General features: G+C 38.0%; 3 protein-coding genes across 15 annotated transcripts; 2 read left to right on the top strand and 1 right to left on the bottom strand.

The window, feature by feature from the left end:
* The first annotated feature begins 23 nt into the window (after nucleotides 1-23).
* On the top strand, nucleotides 24-7,187 carry LOC127353003 (SH2 domain-containing protein 7). The gene is made up of 9 exons (XM_051381932.1): nucleotides 24-142; nucleotides 3,072-3,175; nucleotides 3,287-3,429; nucleotides 3,896-4,062; nucleotides 4,748-4,837; nucleotides 5,051-5,216; nucleotides 5,298-5,453; nucleotides 5,548-6,246; nucleotides 6,347-7,187. Exons 1-9 carry the CDS (start codon nucleotides 39-41, stop codon nucleotides 6,392-6,394), a joined length of 1,677 nt encoding a protein of 558 aa, XP_051237892.1. The 5' UTR covers nucleotides 24-38; the 3' UTR covers nucleotides 6,395-7,187.
* A 2,105-nt stretch (nucleotides 7,188-9,292) lies between these two features.
* On the bottom strand, nucleotides 9,293-19,178 carry cib2 (calcium and integrin binding family member 2). 13 transcript variants are annotated; one of them, XM_051381955.1, is made up of 7 exons: nucleotides 17,471-18,524; nucleotides 16,164-16,326; nucleotides 15,904-15,938; nucleotides 12,228-12,339; nucleotides 10,871-11,018; nucleotides 10,588-10,783; nucleotides 9,293-10,143 (listed from the first exon to the last, which is right to left on the bottom strand). In XM_051381955.1, exons 2-7 carry the CDS (start codon nucleotides 16,224-16,226, stop codon nucleotides 10,122-10,124), a joined length of 576 nt encoding a protein of 191 aa, XP_051237915.1. In that variant the 5' UTR covers nucleotides 16,227-16,326; nucleotides 17,471-18,524; the 3' UTR covers nucleotides 9,293-10,121. The 13 variants fall into 13 exon arrangements, with proteins under 13 accessions (XP_051237915.1, XP_051237918.1, XP_051237922.1 ...); XM_051381958.1 differs by lacking the exons at nucleotides 16,164-16,326; nucleotides 17,471-18,524 and adding an exon at nucleotides 18,940-19,178; XM_051381962.1 differs by lacking the exons at nucleotides 16,164-16,326; nucleotides 17,471-18,524 and adding an exon at nucleotides 18,960-19,178.
* Nucleotides 18,648-21,925, top strand: lrrc61 (leucine rich repeat containing 61). The gene is made up of 9 exons (XM_051381945.1): nucleotides 18,648-18,778; nucleotides 19,733-19,828; nucleotides 19,910-20,056; nucleotides 20,175-20,235; nucleotides 20,456-20,541; nucleotides 20,616-20,681; nucleotides 20,800-20,868; nucleotides 21,071-21,196; nucleotides 21,287-21,925. The coding sequence occupies exons 1-9, from the start codon at nucleotides 18,751-18,753 to the stop codon at nucleotides 21,391-21,393; spliced, it is 786 nt and encodes a 261-aa protein (XP_051237905.1). The 5' UTR covers nucleotides 18,648-18,750; the 3' UTR covers nucleotides 21,394-21,925.
* The last annotated feature ends 867 nt before the right edge of the window (nucleotides 21,926-22,792 follow it).

Here is a 22,792-nt window from a genome sequence, read left to right as displayed (position 1 = left end):
GGAGGGAGGGGGGATCATGGGAGATGTAGTTTGCGTCGATGGTGACGTGGTGGACGACGTGCGTGTGCGAGGCAGCGAGTGCCGCTGGGTGGTGGTGTTTGAGCAGATGTGCGGGTCTGAGAGGATTCAACTGCGACAAATGGTGAAGAACTCAAGATGTTTTCAGTTGTATAATTAATCTAATTAAAATCCCTATAATTGGAGATAATGAAAGAATCAAAATGTTCAAAGATTTTGAGGGGAACATGGCTGGATTCCTCTGTTAGGGGGGCCCCCAGGGCAATAATGTGCTGTTGGGTCCCTTTAGACTCTGAATACCACTCTCTGTATGTACCCTGTCGCCTCCAATATTATATTCAGTACAGTGTCCACAGTAGATCTACAATATATGTGCAGAACCCCAGTGGAAGACTGATAATTTACTAAATAAAGTAGCAACCATTGACAGTATAATATAATAAATAAATTAGATAATAAAATCTATTATTATATTATATTTATTATCATAATAAGATAAATAATAAAAAGTATCAAAAGTAAAAGTTGCCTTCTTGTTAGGCAAATGGATCTTTCAGGTTTATATTGTTATAATATCTGAAGGTTATTATTAATGATGTATGAACATCTAATGTTAACTTTAATGTGAAGCTGAACATTGAACTTAGGTGCAGTAGATTCCACCACTGCCAACAAGCACTTCTTGGCTAGAATAATACAACTTGTTTCCCAGGTTTCTTTGTGTCACAATATAAACTAAAATTATGAAGGTCTTAAAACTGGATTTGATACCATCATGTTTTCAGTTTGGGGGATTCTCATGCTTTCATTCTGAAAGACTACAGTCTATAGGCTACTACATCTATATCTGATGTTTGAACGGTGCGTGTTGTGTTACTGAGGAGAAAAAGCTCCCATTTTGGAGATACAAAATCTTTACCCCACAACAGCATAGATAGATAGATAGATAGATAGATAGATAGATAGATAAATAGATAGATAGATAGATAGATAGATAGATAGATAGATAGATAGATAGATAGATAGATAGATAGATAGATAGATAGATAGATAGATAGATAGATAGATATTCCTTTATTTGTCCCACAATGGGGAAATTCCAATGTTACAGCAGCAAAGTGGATAGAGAAAAAACAGTAAGAGTATGTTGAATGTAAAATCCTAATCTGAAAAATAACTATGCAACAAGGGATGAATGCAGTAAAGTGAAAAGTACAGTATTGGGCATCCTGGTGGGCTAAAGGTCACCACAATATCCCTTGTTTGATTTTGACTGGCTGACCTTTGCTGCATGCTAGATGCTCTCCCCGTGTTTCCTCCATTTGCATAAACTTCAGTAAATGCAAAAATGAAATACAAGATCAGCACCTATAATGTTTTTTTTACAGTATGTACTTGAAGATATTGTATCATTAATAATACTCTTTCTGCTTGTTTTTAGGAGCTTATCAATAAACCACTCATCACATGTTCAAATGCACTTAATTATAGGCTATGTTATTCACCGTGTGACTCATACAGTAACACTGTGGTCTAGCACACAGGATGATTGATGGATCTGAACATGCTACAACATGATGCATGTAGGTCTTAGAGAAAGTAAACAGTTGATGATTGTTATTTTTCCCACTTAAACTCTTTTTTTAAAAATAATTGCAATACAGTAAAACCAAAAACACCTCTGATAACTGTAACTTTTTTGTTCAGGTTAAGTCATTATTTTGGATACTTTTGGGAGAATTCAGTTAGAAACCCTTTCTAAGATTTAAAGAAAAGTGTAAGCAAAAGTGTGCGTGATTTTGTTGTAATGACATTTTACAGACTTCAACTGACTTGTGACCTTTTAAAGACCCACATCCCCCTCATACTGTAGGTATTTTGCCAGAAGACAAAGAAGATCTTAAGGAGCTTTTTGTCTGATAAATGTCTGATAACTGCTTCCTATTATACATCCGTTTACCTCACAGCTGCTGTAGATAAAATACATTCCACATATTCATACACTGTTAATAGTACAGTACTATACGCATTATATTGAATGTTACAAACACGGAACTAGTGATAACATTTGACCCCCAAACTCTCCACACCCCCAGAGGAGCGCGTAATGACTCATAAAGACATTTAAAACCGACGCACAGCACTGTTGAGATGATGTTGAAATTCTAGGCCACAGTACTGTAGCAATACTCCATACGTGGAACAACTGTGGGTAAATGGTGCCTGTGTAGATGGATAATAAGCTTATCATATCTATAACATTATAATTGGAGGAAAAATAAACTTTGTATACGTTCAGCGCCACACTGATCACACTTTCAGAGGCAGATTTGATCAGCTGTGTGTCGGGGAAAAAAGCAGCAGTGTGTCTTCTGAGATCAAAGTTGGAGCCATGGTACGATTGGGGAATGCTGAAATGCAGTCTCATCCCGCTCATATGACACAGACTGTTTCTGGTTATTGTCTCTCCCCCACAGGGAGCTCCTGCTCACTACTGAGCAGCAACCAAAACCAAAAAAGGTGATTCATGACGACTCCATCGTCCCATGGGGGGAATGAGTTAGCCATTATTTATGACAACCTCAAAAACAAGGCTGGGGAAATGTCTCATCTTGTTAGAGTTTTGTTTGTTTTGTTTGCCCTCAAAAATCTCAGCATACATTGGGAATCTTCCCAAATATTTCCATCCTGTCACTTATCTGGCCCTGCCTTATCTGCTTTGATCTGAATTTATTGCAAACCAAGGTCAGAACACAGAAGATCAACTGCTGACGCAATTTATCTCCCATTACTACAGTAATCAGAGAGTCTGTGGGTAAACATGTCCTCTTGCAAAACCAACGCTCTTGTGTGCACACAAACCACAGTTTCTGTTCGGCTTACTTTCCGTTTCTCTTCAGGAAGCTCTTGCTTTGTTCAGCAGCCTTTAGCCGTCTCTGCCATGCAAATGAGCTGTTTGAACGTGTGTGCCGTTGCCTCAACATTGCTGCTTTCCAAGCCGGTGGAAAAAAGTGTGTAATTGTAAATGTCATCTGTCTATATCTCCCATGTAGGGTTATACTCCCTCAGTTACTGACAGTTCAGAAGTTGAGAAGCATTTTAATGTCTGCTGAAATGACACCAGGTTCAAACCACACACTGGCATTCTCAAGGAAAGGTATGTACTCCATCTCAACTAAAAGAATAACTCACCTTATAATAACAATATCTGAGCTTTACATTAAACTGAGAATAATGTCTCATTGTCCATTTTTTATTCTTTTTCTAGGAGTTGAAAGGAATTGCTGCGATCTGCACAGGCAACAAAAGCCCAGATGTGAGAAGATCTGCAACTTTTCAGGGTCAAGGACGAAGGATCAGAGACAGACAAAATCACCCTGCCTCAGGACCTGTCTCACGTTTTGCTTCAAGGTAAGCACTCACCACCGCGCTCACCAGAACGGGTCCCTCCTCACTACTTTACTAACTAACTTATTAACAACATATCTCCATGCAAAGCAACAGTTTGCCTAACATCATCAATGTAAATAAAAGTCTTGTTAGAACAAAAGTATTTTCAGAGTGAGAATGGACTTTGGACACTGAACTGTGTTTGTGACTCATATGAAACTAATGTGTTAAATATTGTTATTTAGCAGTAAATAAATATGGTACGGTAAATGTTAAACAATATAAGTTAATGTACACACATGAGTGATCAGGTTTTTCATGCAACCCCAGTTTTAATCTGGAACAATGAGAACACTGAGCTACTTTTACTCTCTGGTTGACGCCTCCTGGAAAATAAGCAAATAAGCTGTTAAAATACAGCCTCGCTGCTTATACTGGGAAATGTGTGCCAGGTTGTTTCATCGGCTGTCTGTGTGGCTCTGATTAGGACCGGGCGAGGATGGAGCAGAGGGAACCACCAGTGGATTCTCATGCTGAAGGGACTGAAGGAAGACTCAGGGAACTGGCTTCAAAGTGGTTCATTGACACTCAAGTGCCACTCATCGTCCACAATGGCTTCTTCCCCACTTGGTTCCTGGGCTTCATCACAAGAAAGTAAGGTTTCATTGAGGAAACATCTCAGTATATGGACTATGATCTATTATTTTCTGTCAAGCTAGTATTTCAACTTTAAAACTCTATTTTAATATAATCTATATATATATATATCTAATTTCCTGAAGTGCTATTATGTCTTATTTTAAAGCTGAACTTCCAAATAGAGAGTAGCAGCAAATGAAAAGTTGTTATTTATTTGTCAAGAAAATAAATGTATATGGTTTATATATATGTTAAGTGAAAATGTATTAAAGTATAAGTCAGACATTTAAACATTTAGGACTGTCTGTTCAGGGGAAAGTAGTTTTTCTGGCGCCAAATATACAATTGTTATGTCTGGAGGATTGCGGATTCACCTACGTTTTTCCGATGGAAAGTGTCCACTTGGCAACACACCCACTCTCACCTACTGCCCTCTTCTCTGGCAGACATAGACACCTACATAAACAGTACAAGGGACGTTTCGTCAGAACCTGTGTATTGGTGAATGACAGGTTTATGGAAAAGACATGTAACCAAATGGATTTTCCTTTGATACAGTGTAATTTCCATGGTGAATTACGTGATCCGCCTCAAAATCTACCTCACTGTTACTGTAAACTCAGGCCAAAGGGTAACATTTTTGGAAACACTTGTAGAAAAAACTTTTTGGGTTTAAAGTTCTGCATTTGTGTATCTACAGGGATGCTGAAGAAATACTCAGAGAAAAGGAGCTGGGCTGTTTCCTGATCCGGCTCAGTGATAAGGCCATCGGATACATACTGTCTTACAAGTGAGTATCAGTTTGCTCTGAAGCCTCAATATAGTGACTCATCAACCAGCTTCAGTATTGTGAAGAGCCCATGATTGTTATCGCTTTTCAGCCAATGAAACCCATGTTTATTTGTCTTCTTTAAATTTAATTAATTTTCAGATTTTTGGACGAAACCGCTCAGGAGATAACATATATGACATGCTTTAACAAATATTTATTTTCCTGTTGCAGAGGCAGAGATCGGTGTCGACATTTTGTGATAAACCAAAGCGAATCAGGGCAGTTTGTGGTGTGTGGAGACACGGAAGGGCACAACACAGTTTCTAATCTCATAGAATACTACAAGACAAGCCCCATTCAGCCCTTTGGAGAGTATCTGACATCCTCGTGTTTTGGGGTGAGACAAAACTCCTTAGTCACTTTCTTTAAAGTAGCATTGATCAAGAATGATGGTCTAATTGGTGTTTTGTTCTTGCAGGCGCTGAATGAAGACCTGTATGATATCATCCAGGTTAGCCCTAAAGAAAAGCCTGTGACCACTCTTGGAGCTGTGAGGAACGTGAGCAAACAACAGACAGACCCGGCCCCAGTGCAGCCGCCTACTAGGCCACCAAAGAACAACAGGACCCTCGAGGTGAGTACAGTCCATAAGTAACAGGGTTATTCTAACACTGAAATTGTTACCATATCAATATCTGTAGGCTGACTTGGCTTGTTTCGTAAAACAGGAAGTACCACCTTTGCCTCGGAGGAGCAGACACCTCGATATTGGCCCCCTGAATGACCAGGACAAGGTTTTGTATGCTCAGCTCAGGAAGCAATCACCCAGGGAGATACCAAGATTTCAGCACCTGTGTCAGGACAGTTTACCAGGAGATTATCCAGGGAGAGCAGAGAGATCCACAACCCAGGATCAAAACACAAGGAGGTATAGTCCTCCAGCTGGACCAGACTCTGTGTACTCTGAACTCGGCCTGCTGGACAGCAAGAGCAGGTCTCTACCGCTTCTGGACAACAGCTCCGACCAAGAGCAGTCTTACAGGCTGAGCGCGCCCCCACACACGCCACCGAGACTTTCCCCCAAGCCTGGCAGACAAAACACTTGCTATGGCCCACCACCAGAGAAGACAGACTTGTGCAACAGACCGAGCAGCAGCCACAGCCTGGAACACATGAGTGACAATGCTGTCTATCACCTGGCTGGCAGGCCCGGTAGCCCACACACTACTTTGTCTGAAACCAGATCAGAGGAGCAAAGTGATTCAGTATATGCCGAGGTCCCTGGTGACGCCGTCATCGGCCGCTTCACCCACGCCAGAACATATGAGCTGGTTCCTGGCCATGAGGACACAGCCGAACCTCAACCAAACACTTACGAGCCTCTGGAGGACATCAGACCCAAACATAACCACTCATGGGGATTAAAGGTTAGTTATGTTTGTAAAAATACTTTCATTTAAATACTTTGTTCTTTGTATTTAATGTTCGCCCTATTTATTTACTGATTCATTTTTTTAACTCCTGCAGAATGATAAATGGAAATGGCTGTTCCCAGAAGTGAAGAGGAAATGGTGAAGAGGTTACCAGCTATTGAAGCAAATGTTCACTAATTTCGCACTGACACTACAGTGGTCCTGCCTAATATACACTCTGTGAAAGCGTCTTTTATATACTATTGAACATGGGCTTACATGTTTCTAAACTAATCAAATGATATCTTCTGTATTTTTGCTTTTTAATATATTTATTTAAAAATGATGATGGAGTTACATTTTGTTGCCACGTGCTAAATAACGCAAAAAAGAGAAAAAACTATTGTCTTTCTCAAATGATTATATGAATTTAACATGTAAGAAAAAGGGTGTACTGTGTTTATAACTTTAAATAATATTTTAACTACAGACTGCTACCATCAATGATGCGCTTTATTCACAGGAAACTTTATTTGCATACAGATTTCAAATGTCTGTATACGACAGCAACGGGGAAGTGGGTCAAAGATGTTGAAATGTCATTTATTATCTGCTATCATTTGCTGCCCTTTTACTCTCTAATTATAGTTTTAGTGCTAGTCACTAAAACCACAGTGTAACTAAAACTTAAAAGGCCTTGTTATGTATTGGATGTTTTCCATGGTCATAATTATCTTTATAAGCAATTGAATACAGTAACAGCTGCACTACTGTTTTGTGTAAACCTTAGGAGGCAGAAATGAGGAAATAGGGTGCTTTCCCTGCTAGTGATTAAATGCAAACCAGCACAAATGATACCACTAGAATATCAAAACATTCAACTTGGAAGATTAACGGTATTTTGACATTTCTGTCACAACTCAGCTGATAAAGTGTCACTGGAAAACATAAGAAAATGTGTGTCACTTCTTTTAACAGATAAACAAGATATCAAGTGCCTGAATATGTATGAGTGGGTTTCTGCACCTGTGAATAACAAACACAAAACACAATGATCGAGGTGCAGTGGGCAAAATACAGCGCAATTCTGTGTGCTGTGGTATGGATAGCCAAGAGAAAATGAAAAGAAGTCATGAGATTGCAAACAAAAGTTATACAAAAACAACCATTAACACTTTAACCCCCTATTTAGCATTTCTTAACATTATTTAAACACTCAACAACACGCTAATATTAAAGTAGTATCAATGTATTTGTCAACAAATATCCATAACTATTTTAATGAAAGATTGATTACACTGAATAAATACATTTTGGAGTGTGTTATAAAACACTAAAATCTTAAAGGTTTATTTTCAGAAATAATAATAATTTGAATATATTTAAATGTATTTAAATATAATGAATATAACAAAATAAATACTTTAAATTTCATATTCGGGCAGACATATTTTTTTATATGATGACATCTTTGTTATATTACATTTTTATTAAATTGTATGCACCAGTTACAGAGGCTTCACAGGAGGAGTTATTGTTGTTAACAAATACATTAGACACTTAGCAGTGTCCCTATACTGTAGTTTGTTACAGTGTGTTATAAACCATTTATTAATTTTTTATATACTACTTATAAATGCTACTTATAATAGGTAGGGTTAATATAAAGTATCCCAATCTCTTTCATAAACTGTTCATTCAAGAAAAAGTAAAATATGCAGTAAATATTGATACAGTTCACAGTAGCACCACCTTCCACCAACATCTCGAGCAGTATGTAAGACCTCCACTATCGTCACGCTGTGAAAGCTGAAGGCACCATCTTAAATCAGATCAAATTAAAACAGACAAGGTCCCATGGAGCGAAATCAGTGTGAGTTTCACACACTGTTCGCTCTCTCTCAACCTCAGAAACAGTTGCTCACTGGCTGCTTTACAGCCCCAGTATCACATTGCACCAGAAGCTTCTCTGCTGGAATCATAATTAACAGATGTTCTCTGTGAGACCAGTAATTAATGAAGCCACACAATCAGCTCAGTATTGCCCTGAATATTTGATACTGCCCTCATAAAGGGAACTGGAGATAATGGAGTGAGGAATTAACTGGCTGCTCTGATGACTGCACACTGTTTAACTGACTTCAACATCCTCCTCCTCGAGGCAAAATAAGACTCAATGTCAACTTTTCCTAAATTTCTCAGTGTCCACAAGAACAGTGGAACAGTTGTTGATCTGCATGCATATTTCTTTTTTTCTTCCAGTCTGAACAATAGACACAAAACTTCCTTTCCTCACAACACACTTGAGATTAAATGGACTTTGTCTATGGCAGGTTGCTACTTATACTTTGCTGCTTTAGCCAACATCTAGTGTTCCAATTTTTGCTTTGTAAATCTTCTGTATTTATCAGACTCAGCACCATTTAACCAGGTCACATTTCTTTGGCAGCCATTGCACCTGGCAGCAAAGACGTTAAGCTGACTCGGATGTGACTCTTGCATGACCTGAACATCTTAGTGACTGATAACAAAATGTTCTGCAAGTATGGCTACCAGCACAGAATGAATCACTTGTACAAGCTGAGCTAAAAAACAAGAACTGTACAAAACAACACAGTACACTGGACTCCATTGGTACCTGATGAAAATCTATAACATCTCAGAAACCCCTGTTAATCATTAACCAACATGAATGGGGGCACATCCACTGGCTTCTCTCCCGTTGAGATTAACTGTGTGTGCTGGATGTAATCATGCTTGTGAGTGCTGAGGCAGCTCACTCCTAATGATCACATCCTGCTTAACAAGTTATTACAGCTCATATGGTGGACTATGCAGAGGCACAGCCATTTCCTGATCTTTACTGTGCACACTCCTTGATCATCATGGGTGAGTAGGTTCAGATGAACTGGTTATATGGACGAGATATTACTGAACTCCTTGCAGATCAGGCAAGGCAATTAAAATCATCACTTTTTGGTTAACAAACATCAAGAGCTCCTCTTGATTTAAGGATTTTTTTAAAGTGACAATAAAAAAAGGACTTAAATCACTCCAAACACACAGAAAAAAACCCATTTATTCAAAGTAAGACAAATACCTGAAGTCACATAAAATACTGTAACATGTATATCCAAAAGATGGCTTTATGTAATAGCTCATGACAATGGCTAAGGCAGAAGATGAAAGCTACCAAAATAAGTTCAGATGACAGAGCCCTTCATTTAACTGGACAACAGTAAGATATGATTGTCATCATGTTCCAGTTCCACAAGCAAAAAAAACACAACTTAAAATGACAAAAAGCAATACACTGCATGTACAAATATTGCATAGCTCATATAAAATATCTGTATGCCCTTTAATGTCAATGCTGTGCTTTCATTCACTTCAAGCCTTGTCCTTTTTAATACTACATTTCTAGTGTGCCATTATAGGAAGACTTCACTGGGGATATCTCATGTGCTATATAGGTATAGGCTATACGCATACTATGCATTCTTGAATGTGCTCAATAAGCAGCAATCCAGAGTCTGGCTCATTTTGCACTTGTTTCATTGACAATTTCGCAACCTTCAAATGTGGAAAGAATAGCTTTTTTTTTTTTTCCAAAGAGAGGCCAATCCAGGTTAAGCCCTTTTATAGGTGGTAAAAGGAAAATACTTGAAGAGTGAAGTGAGTGAAGAAATTCAGGGTCCTGGGAATTCAGCTTTATCCAGTGTTTTGCTTTCTAACTAAGCAGACTCCACTGAGGCTGGAGAGGACTGATGTATGTTTTTTTGACGATGGGAGTGGGAGACAGGCACTGTGCTGTGGCCAGGACAGGGTGCAGGTAGAGTCGTGATGGTCACCATTCTGCCAACCTGGGAGACTTTCCACAGAGAGCCCTCTCAGATCCTTATATGGAAGGTACTAGAGTGACAGAAGAGGGACTAGCATTGAAACAGTAGTAGTCATTGTGCATGTAAACATACTGGCTTTCTGTGTATGCTAGTATAAACACTCAGGAATCAGGCTGATAATTTCAGTTGGGACAGACAGTGGTGAGGCCATTTGCATATAAATGAATGGGCATAGTGGGCTCAGGATTAAAGTGATGTTGTTAGGCTGACAGTTAAATGATGAAAATGATTACCAGCCATCTGGGTAATGAAAACTGCAAGTAACCAGGGACATACAGCGCTGCAGCAAGAGGGTAATGCATGCACAGCCTGATTTTAAAGTGCCACTGCTTTTCATATGGTATGAGATATATACAATGTATTAACAAATGCTTTTATATATGTGTGTATATAAATATGTATATATAATATAATACATAATAAAACATTATTTGTCTTAAGAGAGGTACATTACCTTAAAAAGTCGGGAGCCCTAGTTATCATATTTTCAAAGTCAGCAAAGGATAGTTTGTTGTCTCCGTCTAAATCCGCCTCCTCGATGGATTTCTGGCACACCAGCTCCACCTCTTCTGGAGTCAACTCCTCCTTCGTCAGCCTATTTAGAGTCTTTTCCAGGTCTTCTTTGCACAGGTAATTATCCACATTGAAATCTGTAAGAGAAAGAGCAAATAATTAGTCATTTTATTGAGTTCTAGTAAATTTAATCCATAATGGAGGTTTTAGAGGTTTGTCATTACCGTATATTTTGAAGGCATATATGGCCTTGAGCTCTCTAGAAGCCGTTTCACTGAGGACTGAGAACATGTCCACAAATTCATTGAAGCTGAGATTCCCCATCCCGTCCTCTGAGAAAGATTCTACGATCCTGTTGCGGAATGGGTTTTCCTACAGATGAAGAAGATAACGACATTTAAATACATCAGCGTGAACGTTGGTTCACATTAATGTAAATATAAAGATTCACTGCAATGCATGTACACCATGTGGTTTGGATAAGAGTTTCATGACCTTTTGTTTTTACACGCTGTTGTCACAGTTTTACATATGAGTTGAAGCGGTTTAAACCGGTAGGTGTATTCTGCTGATCACAGCGTTCAAGTGAAAAAGGCTGACTCCCTCTCTTTGCTGGTATGGTGAAGCCAATATTTTCTCCTCCGTTGCTCAACCATAAGTTGCTATTAGAGATTTTATATCCCAGGTAATGAGCTGATTTGACACAACTTGTAATAAATTCACACTGAAGCAGAGGCCATCAAGAGACCTGGAATCTCACTAAATCTACACTTTTAAGAAATATACATATAAGTACACAATAATAAGTACAGCTGTTGTCAGAAGCATATTTGAGCTCAATAGAAGCTCAGCAAAAGAATCCAACTGAATAAACAGCAATCAGCCATCTAAAGCAATGCCATTTTTTAACTGCATATCCTGAGACACGTCAGTGCAGCCTGAGTAAGTGCAGTCGACTCAACACAGCTCATTAAAACTGAGTAGGAAATGTATTTATGAAGCTGTCGAGGACTTTGTGTGATTGTATATTGTCTGGGCCTCATCAATCTTGCCTTTGGTGGGCTCCATCTTCCACCTGCCACCTTACAGGCCCTGCAATCGTGTGACAGTTTTACAGGCAAGGGCCAATTATGCCCAGTGGAAAGACACATTATGAGTCTAAACCCTCAGTGGATAAGGACCCCATATAAAATTGTGTGGTACTCGTTGGCTGTGATGTTATGCAACATGCTATTTCTAAAAATTCTGGATGTTCTTTTTCAAATGGAAGGTACTTAAAAATAGGAGGGAATGCATCAGTCAGGATAGAGAGGCTGAGCATTTCATGGCACATTAACTGGTTAAAAATCAATTCTGTCCTCTGAAAGAGAGTGTGTATTGATTAGGTGTCTGCCCACATGAGCAGTAGGTGCCATATGTGTCCTTACAGCACGATCCAAAATAAGACAACACAATGCTAGTACTGAACGTACTGATAGCGGAAAAACAAACTATAGGTAAAAAGAGGGTGATTAGGAAAGTGTTTACAAGTGACAACACATTAATTGCATCATATTTGAGGTACCGTAAAGATGTTTTTACCTTTAACTCTGGCATGTTGACTATTAAGGCTAAAGGCAGTTTACAATCAGGATCATTGGTGTAGTCCATTGGTACAAGATGTGGAGCCAACTCATGGTATCTGCCATGCAACCTAGAATAAAAAATAAAAAACCCTTTTTGTGCTTTTGGCTTACTTCCACTCAGAGAAGAAACAATATACCGACTATGAAACGAACATCAACATTTTACTTAACATCTCAAAACTTGCAAGCACGACTGACATATAGACTAGAAACTAGAAACAAGACCACAAAATTAATCAGAAACAGACAAAAACACGTTACATGCCAGGCAGGGCTTGTTGTGTGTGCATTTTCTTCCTGCCTGAAATGTATCATTACAAATTAAATGAGTACATTTATGCATCGTGGAATATAATTTTAATTGTTCAGTGTTCAAAATTTGCAAAAACAAATGCGAGGTGGCAAGAGCTCCCTTTCTCTCTGGATCACAGATTAGTGTTGGCTTATATGTAAAACCTTTGACCTTGTATATATTCAAATAGTTCGTTTGATCTTCTCCCTCCCTCTGTAGATAGCCTTTATACTGCAAATGTCCCTGTAGTGACTTTGTGATTATTATTTATTTCCATGGCATCAGAAAATGGGTTTACAGTGAAGCATCTATTGATCAGATAAAAATAAACAAGAAACAGTGACTCAAAAAATGACTAACATTAAAAGCGATTGTTGTCAAGTTGCGGGACATTGAGGAAATTTTTTTTATTTTGAACCCTGGTGCCACATCTGTGTTTGTTTTGGTGAAGTTCTTATTATTTATTTTTTTTTTTAGATGAGCAGGTTAAGTCAAATTTTTATTCGTTTGCCACCTTGTTCTGTCCTCCCCAACATTTTGAGAACCTGTAAATTTGCCATTTCTTTTTCACTTCTACTCCGATTCCTTCAAATTCTTCGGTTGTCCTGTTATCTTCCATTTTATATATATAAATGGGATATAATGTACATAATTAGAATTGTTAAACTCATGCAACTGGCTGTGATGGTTTTATTTGGAAAAAAATGTAAATCCAATATATTTCCTCCACAGTCAAACATGGAGTTGTAGAAAGGTCAGGGTGATTGGACCAGAACAATCAAATCATTCCTTAATAAAACTATTATTCCTCTTTTCAACATTTTCACTCCCGTCCTTCTTTTGCTCTGTAAAAACCTTAACTTTATTTGTAATTTTTACAAGGGGGGTGTAAGAATGATAAAACATGATGTCTGAAAAGTCTGTGCTTATCTGCAGCCGCCACCCCCGGCCCCACTCTGTTCTTTGACTGTCATTACGTACCTTCGCTGCTAGAGCAGAGCCCTTTATCAGCAGGGACACTGTTCTTAGAGGACAAACTCACAACAATTAAATTAGATAAATCTGTCAAAATGATGAAGTTTCATTGGTACACTGCAGCAAATGAACGAGTAAACTGCTGTACCGTGACCCATGAAGTGTTTGGACCACACAGCTTATGCAAATGTATTAAAAACTATTTACATTAGGTTTCATTTCCAAACTACAACAAATTTGAAGAACCAAAAACACTGAAATGTTATAATCTACTGTTAATGCTAAGATATTACATAAGGCTGAGAGGCTCAAATCAGTGACCTTAAGACCATCAGTGAAACCGTTTCTGTGATGTTACGTAACTGTGTTGTAACCGCCGCAGCTGGCGACAGAAACAAGGCATGTTTATGAAGGTCATAAAGTGTAGGACCCAATTACGCCCTCTGCTGATTGTCAATTTTGTCTCCAGTTCAATGATGGCCTTGGAATCAAAGTTAATTCAATACCCCTGAGGAGATAGATACATGCACACAATTTCTTAATAAGTGAAAAGGAAGAGAAAAATTACAAATGCATTGTTTTGTTGGAAAGAAAAAAAGCATTTTAAGAGGGGAAATGTTAAAAGAAGAAAATCAAAAATCAGAAGCCTCATTGAAGAAACTCCATTGAGAACACTTTACGTACTGCTGTGATTTTAGTGAAGGTTAATAAGTTATACCCTAAACCTGATTTTATTACGTGCTTCCAAAATAAAAAAAATAAATTAAAAAAAAAAGATTTTTTGGTTGAATTTTAATCCTTTATCAATTGTTAGTAGTTTGTGTAATTTTAGAAAACAGTAACAGAAGAACCACAGGACACACATGTCTGCAGTGTGCTACTGTTGGAGAAATTAAGTCAAAAACACCTTTACGGTACATAAAGGGTAAGATTCCTGCATGCCTGGATCAATTCATCCTTGTCTAATGTCACACTGCAACTTCCTTTAGTTTCAGCATGTAATTTCTTTAAGTAGCCATTTATCTTCCAACATCTAGAACCACTGATAAAAGATACTGAAAGGTGAGCATGATTGGTCAATTCCATTAAAAACAAAAGCAAGTAATTTGTTTAATGTATGTGTGTCATGGAGTGAGTGACGGGGTGAGTGACAGGAAGAGAGACATGATGCTACCCAGTAAGTCATGAGATCTCATGCAATTATTAACAGGGGATCGATATTTATTACATTTTTCACATGTCGAAAGAAGTAGAAATGTGACACTTTGTGGCTCTGAAAACAACACCACAGTCAAAAGGTCAACATGACTTCCAAAGGCTTAGATAACATACTGCTACTGCTACTGGACAGAACCTTTAGATCTTTATTGACAAACACCTGAATTATATTCACATCACACATATAAGAAAGTCTCCATGAACAATAAGTACACATACGGTGCCATTCATAGATGTAATTACATGTTACATAACTGGTTGCTGTGCTGCAGGTTGTTTGTAATTTTGCTGAGAGGTTTAGATTCAGAGACAAAAGAAGATAATTAATGGTTTTGATAAATTAATGGTTTTGATAAAAACCTGTTATTTAGTTAATTAGTATTTTTAGTATTTGTATTTAGTAGTTGTATATTGTTTCATAACAATTTAAACTATCCCTTCTGATGATATAACTGCTGCTGTTTGTATTGTATTTCTCTGTTAAGTATTATTTCAGGAATGGGAATATTTTCAGAATACTGCATTTTCTTGTAGCACTTGAATGGTAAAGTGGCTCTCCTGTGAGATGACAATACCAGAAATGGCCGCAAGCCAATTTGAGTTTGATGTATAAGGAAATTTAGTAGCCACTAATGTTAAATGGCAGTGCACTATTACAAAAGGCGCAATCCCTAATTTTGCTTATAGCTTCATATACTTAATTTTGTATCACTTGAAACTTCAATAAGTAAATCTATTGTCATTAAGGCTAAGTCAGATGATACCATAATGTACAACAAGTGTTTATCTTCCCCCATTTTGAGCAAATATTACAAACTGCAGCTGCCAAGAACTTCAGCATTAAGTTTCCCAAGTGGGAAGCAGTCTGCTCTGAGGACTTGGCAAACCTCACACAAGAGACAATTTGAATCACTCCAGCAGGAGCCAAATGTAGTCTGATTCATCAGACTGTATTACATACCATGCCCAGAGAAATCAGTGTCTACTTGAAGTACAGCTTAACAAAAGTGCACAGAGAAAGTAGCATTATTATAGTAGGATTATTATGATTATAGCCTTATGTTAGAGCAGGTGGTTAACAATTGACCTACAGTACATCTGTGAGCAATGCATCAGAATCAAGAGGTACAGTTGATAAAACTCTTACCGCAGAATCTCTTTGCGGGTGAAAAACGTACAGTCCTGCAATGAGAGAAAAACAGCACTGACACTTATGGTCTGTAGTCTGTGACTAATTATTGAAGGTACAATAAATATTTTCATCTTAAATGCCTAAAAACACTCTCAGTGACACATCTGTGAGTCATACAAAATTACTGTTCCTCTAACATCTCGTGAACAACCATGTGAACACCCGTGGAGGCCTCTGGTGTCTCTCTAATGATGATGATGTGTGAGTGTTGTCACCTGCCACTTGCAATAGGAACGATGAGGCATGGGCAACACAATCTGCTGCTGTCTGACATGCATGTGTTGGCACACATATTATTCAACAGCCCTACTGGAGGGACCTCATTTTACATTTTCTCTTGTATCCCTTCTGTCTGGGTTGTGAGAGGCAGGGTGCAGCCTGTTGAGGTCCAGAAACAATGTGATGAACAAAAAAATAAACCCCTTCCTACAAACCTCTTCACTGTTGCATCCACTCAAGTCAAAACAGGACTACTGAAGATATCTGGGCTCATGAATTATTGTGTGAGTATATGTAAAGCAATATCTTACTGATCATCTAATAGTCTCAATCATGTCAGGTTACACAATAAGTAAAGCCTGCACATACAAAAGGAAGTGGGGTGGCTTTGGTGAATACACACCTCAGTCAGCTGATTTCCAATTGGGTGTTTTATCTTAAATATTTATTAAAATAATAAGATACCCAAGAGGGAAAATAACTACTTAGGCAAACAGAAGGCAACAGTATTCTAATAAGCGCTTTTTAAAGAGTAGCAGGAGAAACTAGAGAGGCTCTTGAGAACTTAACAGTCTCCTGAGAGTAGAGTTTCACAGCATATCACACTGGCTTGGTATAAATTATTAAGTCCTGTGTTTCTTCACAGGAATACCTGGATTATTGTTACAGGTAACAAAAGGTCAGATCTTCTCAGATGTTGGCACAATGCACACAAGATCCTCCAGTTTGCAGTGAAATCAAAACTGTCTGCTACTCCCACCTATCAAGACGAGGTACATATTTTTATATTTCTATTATAGAGTCATAACCGACCAAACTCTAGTAGGATATTGCTTGTTGCTTGTGTGAGATGCATTAGACTGAGGTCAAGCGGCGTTGATGATCAATACTGAACACATTGCTTTCTATCCCACAAAATGTTCAGAATTTCTTGCTTTGCCCCTTGAATCCAATATGCATGGGTTTCCCACTAGCAGGAGGTCAACATCAGGAGAAAAAAGATAAATATTGATGTATAGCTAATAGTCATGGAATTGTATACCAAAGTAATGGAAAATGCATGCATTATAAAAAGAATAGTTCTTTAACTATACTCAGCGTTTTCCTCCACTTTGCCCTTCACAAAACGTGAATTCTCCATTTTTTTTTAATAACTGAACTAAACTTAAGGTCCTTACAGTAGGTCCTTTTACATACAAATGAACCTGATTAATGGACGCTTTAACGGGATTTTTCTGATGCGGGAGTTGGGACAAACATCCTCCAACATGCTGCAGGTAGACACACGGCCATGCAAGCTTACCTGGTAGGCATCAAGTTGCTCGTCGGTAAATATTGTTTGCTTATTACCCATCTTAATCAAATCATTTGTCGCTTGTACACATTCACAACAAGGAACGTCCGAAGCCTTTTCTCAATGAAAGGCATTTAAGGGGTCCGCGGAGACAAAAGTCCCTGCACGGGAAAAGGTCGACGGCGTTGCAAACTCTTAAAAAGGGCTGTTGTTGTTGTCCTCCTCATAGGCGATGTCCGCCATGACTGCAGAGGATGCATGAAAAAAACATGAAAAATGAAAAAGTGGGAGACCAGTATCCTCCTAGGATGTCTGCAGAGTCCAAGAACTGCAAACTGATCTGCTCTCTTTACGCACCGAGCTGCTGTCCACCGGAGTCCGGACAAACCAATAGGACCTCAGCTAAATAAATAAATAAACAAAATGTGAACCACAACCTGCTGGTAATGGTGCTGCTGTCCTAACTAGATTGTGTGTGTGTGTGTGGGTATTTTTTTGTTTTATATAAAAGTATGGTAACTGGATGTAAGTGTAAGAGTGTATAATAACCTATTTCAACTTAAAATAGTGGAGTATAAAGTATCAAATGGAAATAGTCATCACGTGCAGTTTTGTTATGATGTAGCCTGCAGTATTTAAGTAAGTTACCATCACACTTACATACAATGTGTATAGGTACTAACACAGCCTTAAAATAGAAAAAAGATGAATTATTCTGGCACTTTTCATATTTTTCAAACCCCTCTTTATCTACAAAAATACACTTCTATTCGCATATTTGTGTCGGTTATTTTACCCCTTTTATATTCTTCTGATTGACCTAATTCTACAGTTTATTCAGAGCCGACAACCACAGATCCTGCACAAAACAATATCATTTCCAGGTCAGTGCTGCAACAAGAAGAAACAAACAAACTTTTAATTGACCCAGAACCTGTTGCGCGGAAGCAGCATCTAACAAATACTGGAACATTTTTTATTTATTTATTTTTTTCTGTCCCAGACACTTCCTCCTCTTCCAGCTGCCAGCCTCCACACTGTACTGCTGCCATCTGTGCTTCCGCTATGTTGGACTGCAGAGACTGAAGTCCGTCTCATCCACCTGCGTGCTACTGCAGCACACTGAGCGTGTCCAGACTGCACCCCCCAGGACAGATTCACATTCACCACCAACCCCCTCCCCCCCCTCCTCCTCCAAAAACAATAACCACTGCCTTACCTTTCCAAAAGTCTCCGCCTTTTGTTGCGATAGGTAGCTTTTTTTTTTTTTAGTAGCAAAGTTGCCCAGGATGGACTCAAAGCGAGATAAAGAACAAGGTAAGTTGTCATGGATAGCTTGTTGCTACGTTGCTAGGCTAGCCACTAGCCAGCTAGCCGGGGCTTACGCTAAGCTGTAGCTAACGGCGTTTTCGTTCGTTACACAACATTTTAACGTCGTGTCATCATCAGAGGAAAAAAAAAAAAAAAGAAACAATTACCATTTCATTGAATAACCCACCCACTTTCATCCGGCTTAATCATCCTCATGAAATCACGCAGCCGCTCCCTCACGACGTTGATACAAGTAGCTACCAGCATTAGCTTTAAAACAATTACTGGTGGCTGACTGTCAAGCTAAGCTACACACCATCACTCTATTTCTCTGCAGGTGTTGACATATGTATGTCTGCTGGCCCTATTTATTCCACACACGACCGTTTCCCCCATTTTGTAGTGCTCTTATAGCACTCTGTCTGCCTGTCCTTTTATCTGTTGTTTAATCTGCACATAAAGTAAATAATGTAAAATGTAACAGGATGAGATTTGTGAAATTACCCACTGCATCATTATTTCTGCTTTAACCTGGTGAGTCTGGTCTTTAAAGTGACGCAGTTCTCCTCGGGGAATCCGTGTTTGCATTTGTGCAGGGTCATGAAATAAAGTACTCATGAGTAGTGAGAGATGATTCTGCTTCAGGAAATCAAACCAAATATAACTTAATACAGACAATGCACATTGCATTACATAAGCCTGTTTGTGACTCTGGAGCTGGCACAATAAAGGCTCAGTTGTTGTTGCCAGATATAAAAATTCACGGTCTGCTTGAATCTGTATTTACTATTTAGAGATGACTGCATGGGGTATTTGATTGTTGCACAGCACACAGAACAGACACTGTGCTTCCAGCATCCTGCTCTTGCAGCGTTGACTCACAAATTAGGGGTCTGATTATGCTGCATATTAGGCAAAGGCGCTTTGTTATTTGCAGTCTTATTTCTCTGATTCTTTCAGATGCGGACTGTGACAAGGTTACTGCTGCACTGCTCAAGTCTCGTACAGGAGAATTTGACTTGGAGTCAATACTGTTCCTCAAATTGAGAGGTCTTGGTAAGATTTTATTTATATACCACAATTTAAGCCTTAAAACATGCTATTATTGTTTAAAATGGTTGTTTGTATGTTTTACAGGGGCACACGATATTGGATGCATTGGGGAGTGTATTAATTTGGAGAGACTCGACCTCTCTGGAAATAACATCACAAATTTAGCTCCTCTAGCATCCCTTCGACATCTTTCTGTACTCAATTTGTCTGCCAACAGGATTTCCAATTTAGGTAAGGTTTCTGGAGCAATGTTCTTTATTTTCATGCTGTGTATTCACTCATCAAGATAGTCTCCATAATGACTAGAATTAGATGTCTTAATGTAATGTCATTGCTTTTGTAATTTCAGAGCCCCTACGCAGTTGTGAGAGTGTACAGAGCTTGAACGTGGCTGGAAATCTCCTATCCAGGTATCACTGTATAACCACTGACAAGATGCTTACCCTAGATAAATGCAAATGTGAATATGTAACAATAATAATTACAATATAAATTTCATTGTATACAAAATAATTAAATATGTCATTGATGTTAAACGAGAATATTTTGCTACTAGTAATTATATTTTTGAGAGCAATATTCTGAATTGGTCATGTTGAACTCATCTCTTATCTGTTTGTTTTTTAACAGCATTGAGAGCCTACACTGCCTTCAGTCTTTGAGAAAGCTAGAAAATATACGTTTTAAAGACAACACTTACAATTATACTAATCCAGGTAATTTCTAGTGACTTTATTAGAAAACAATCCAGTGGAAAATCTTGAACTCACAATCACTTTCTCTTTGTCAGTGTGTAGGAACGCATCATATAGAACCATAATTCTTGAGATGTTCCCTAACATCAAAGTGCTGGATGGTAAGATATATTTTCTTTCCTTTTTTTAATTCATTCTTTTGCATAACATTAACTCTAGACTGTCAAATGTGTTCCTGGATTTGGAGGTCTTTTTTTTGTTTGTCTGTTTAAATTGTAGGCGAAAGAGTGGTCGGACGTGGGAGTGAATTATACCAGTTATGCAAAGACATTGATGATACCATCAAAGGTAAATTTGTCAACTAGCGTGTTATCGTATCATGACTGATAATTCCATCAGTTGTTGGATGTCGTATTATTATTGACATAATCTTCCAGTGGCATTACTGACATGTCTGTGATGCAGTTGTTTGTTTGCTGCTGCTTGAGTTTTGTGTTTTATTGTTCAAGTAAAATATTATTTAACTGTTTTTCTTTCTATAAATCTTCAGCTGGTTTATACAAGAATGGACAGCTTGTTGAACATCCTGATTGCAAACCATGGGTGGAGGATAGTTACTGGGAGATAAAGAGATCAAACAATGCCATTATTGAAGAGGCCTACAAACAGTTTAACGGTAAAAAAAAAAAAAAAAAACTAGTTGTCAACTCAACTATGTTGTGTTTACAGTGTGGTATCCTAATAATCCTAATTTCTTTTCCTACAGATGTTCTTCATGAATGCAGACTCCTTAACAACAGAGCCACTCATGTAATTTCGCAAACTGAAAGATCTATGAGTCTGAAGAAGCAGCCAAAGCAGTATGCCATCTGAGCTGGGCCATTGTAGACGCATTTGTGTGCAAACATTTAGCAACTTTTTGTTGTATGATAAAACCATGACTAATGTACTGTAGGTGTCTCAAATTAAGCTACATCCAAATGCTTGATAAGTATAATTGCCAGACACACACTCCGTGTTGCAGTGTGAGGCATTTGTTGAATTTGTATCGCATCCTATGAATTGGGTATAAGTGACGATACATGTAAGTGGTTTGACAACCTTTATCCATACTGACACCCCTCAGTTTGGTTCAAAGACGTCTTTACTTGCACAGTGTGCATTTTGTACCATGTTGTACCCTGCATTTATGCCAAGAGCTATGCTGCTTAAGAATTTCTATAGGTTTAAGTAATTAAGAGCTTCTCTTTTTTTTCCATTTTGCATTTCTGTATAATTTTGGGAGTTAATGTGTCCCATGCTGTATGCTTTCCTTTGTAAGTTGAACTTATGCAAAATGTGATTGAATGATTGTTTCAGCTGTTTCTACTTGTTTTATACCATAAAGTTTATTGTGTACAATCAACATGTGGGAAATATTGTGCTTATAAAGGTGTAGCTCACGTCTTGGATTTTAACTCCTACCTATAAAGTGTACTTTGGGGCAGCTGATATATTCATACTGTACACTGTTTACAGATCCAGAGCCAAAGAACAAGTGAATTAATGATGTGGCTTAAGGAAAGAGTGAAGCAATCTGTAGAAGTCACCCATTGTGCAATTTGTTGACTCTCAGCAGAAGTCCACTGGCGCCACTTGCTGGTGGTAATCATCCTGTCAGAATCAGGGGTATTGGCCAAGTATGTGTACACATACAAAGTATTTGACTGAGGTTTTAGGTTGCTCTCAGTGTACTTACACACAAGAACAATTTACTGGAAGGTGGAAAAAAAGAATAACAAAGCTTAACAAAGATAAAAATAAACATAATTATAATGTACATACAAGTAGGTGTGTGTGTAAAGCAACAATGAGAAACAACACAATATCTATATACAAGTCAAATGTTTACATTAATTGTGAACAAATAGCCTACAAATTATTGGAAATTCTGAATAACCTCTTGATATGTACCATATCGTTTTCAAGGGGATCCTCAGTGACAAAAAGTACACAACTACACAAAGAAATTAAAAATAACATAATATACAGTTCAACCAAAAGCAAACAAAACAACAAAAAATAGAATTTAAAAAGCTAAATATTAAGACAAAATCAGATCATACTACAAGCAGAGCATGAAGATTGATCATTCAAATAGTGTAAATAAATACTGAATGGGCAATGTAATACGTTATGTACAGTATATGCATGAATACATATATACAATATATATATAGGATTTATATTTTACAGAAGCTTGCATTTAGTTTAGTTTTGTCAATGGTATTAT

The sequence above is a fragment of the Dicentrarchus labrax genome, unplaced genomic scaffold (assembly GCF_905237075.1).
Source record: "Dicentrarchus labrax unplaced genomic scaffold, dlabrax2021, whole genome shotgun sequence".
NCBI classification, from domain to species: domain Eukaryota; kingdom Metazoa; phylum Chordata; class Actinopteri; family Moronidae; genus Dicentrarchus; species Dicentrarchus labrax.
This window is presented reverse-complemented; position numbering and strand designations above follow the sequence as displayed.

What these genes read in the sequence shown, in the direction of transcription:
- LOC127353003 (XM_051381932.1), top strand. Translation starts at nt 39, where the DNA reads ATGGTGACGTGGTGGACGACGTGCGTGTGCGAGGCAGCGAGTGCCGCT. An exon ending in ACTGGCATTCTCAAGGAAAG is followed by an intron (nt 3,176 to 3,286) that starts GTATGTACTCCA and finishes TTCTTTTTCTAG; the next exon opens with GAGTTGAAAGGAATTGCTGC. An exon ending in ACCACTCATGGGGATTAAAG is followed by an intron (nt 6,247 to 6,346) that starts GTTAGTTATGTT and finishes TAACTCCTGCAG; the next exon opens with AATGATAAATGGAAATGGCT.
- lrrc61 (XM_051381945.1), top strand. Translation starts at nt 18,751, where the DNA reads ATGGACTCAAAGCGAGATAAAGAACAAG. An exon ending in AAAGCGAGATAAAGAACAAG is followed by an intron (nt 18,779 to 19,732) that starts GTAAGTTGTCAT and finishes TGATTCTTTCAG; the next exon opens with ATGCGGACTGTGACAAGGTT. An exon ending in CAACAGGATTTCCAATTTAG is followed by an intron (nt 20,057 to 20,174) that starts GTAAGGTTTCTG and finishes TTGTAATTTCAG; the next exon opens with AGCCCCTACGCAGTTGTGAG.
- cib2 (XM_051381951.1), bottom strand. Translation starts at nt 16,019, where the DNA reads ATGAAAATATTTATTGTACCTTCAATAATTAGTCACAGACTACAGACC. An exon ending in TCAACATGCCAGAGTTAAAG is followed by an intron (nt 11,019 to 12,227) that starts GTAAAAACATCT and finishes CTTCATCTGTAG; the next exon opens with GAAAACCCATTCCGCAACAG. An exon ending in ATATGCCTTCAAAATATACG is followed by an intron (nt 10,784 to 10,870) that starts GTAATGACAAAC and finishes TTTCTCTTACAG; the next exon opens with ATTTCAATGTGGATAATTAC.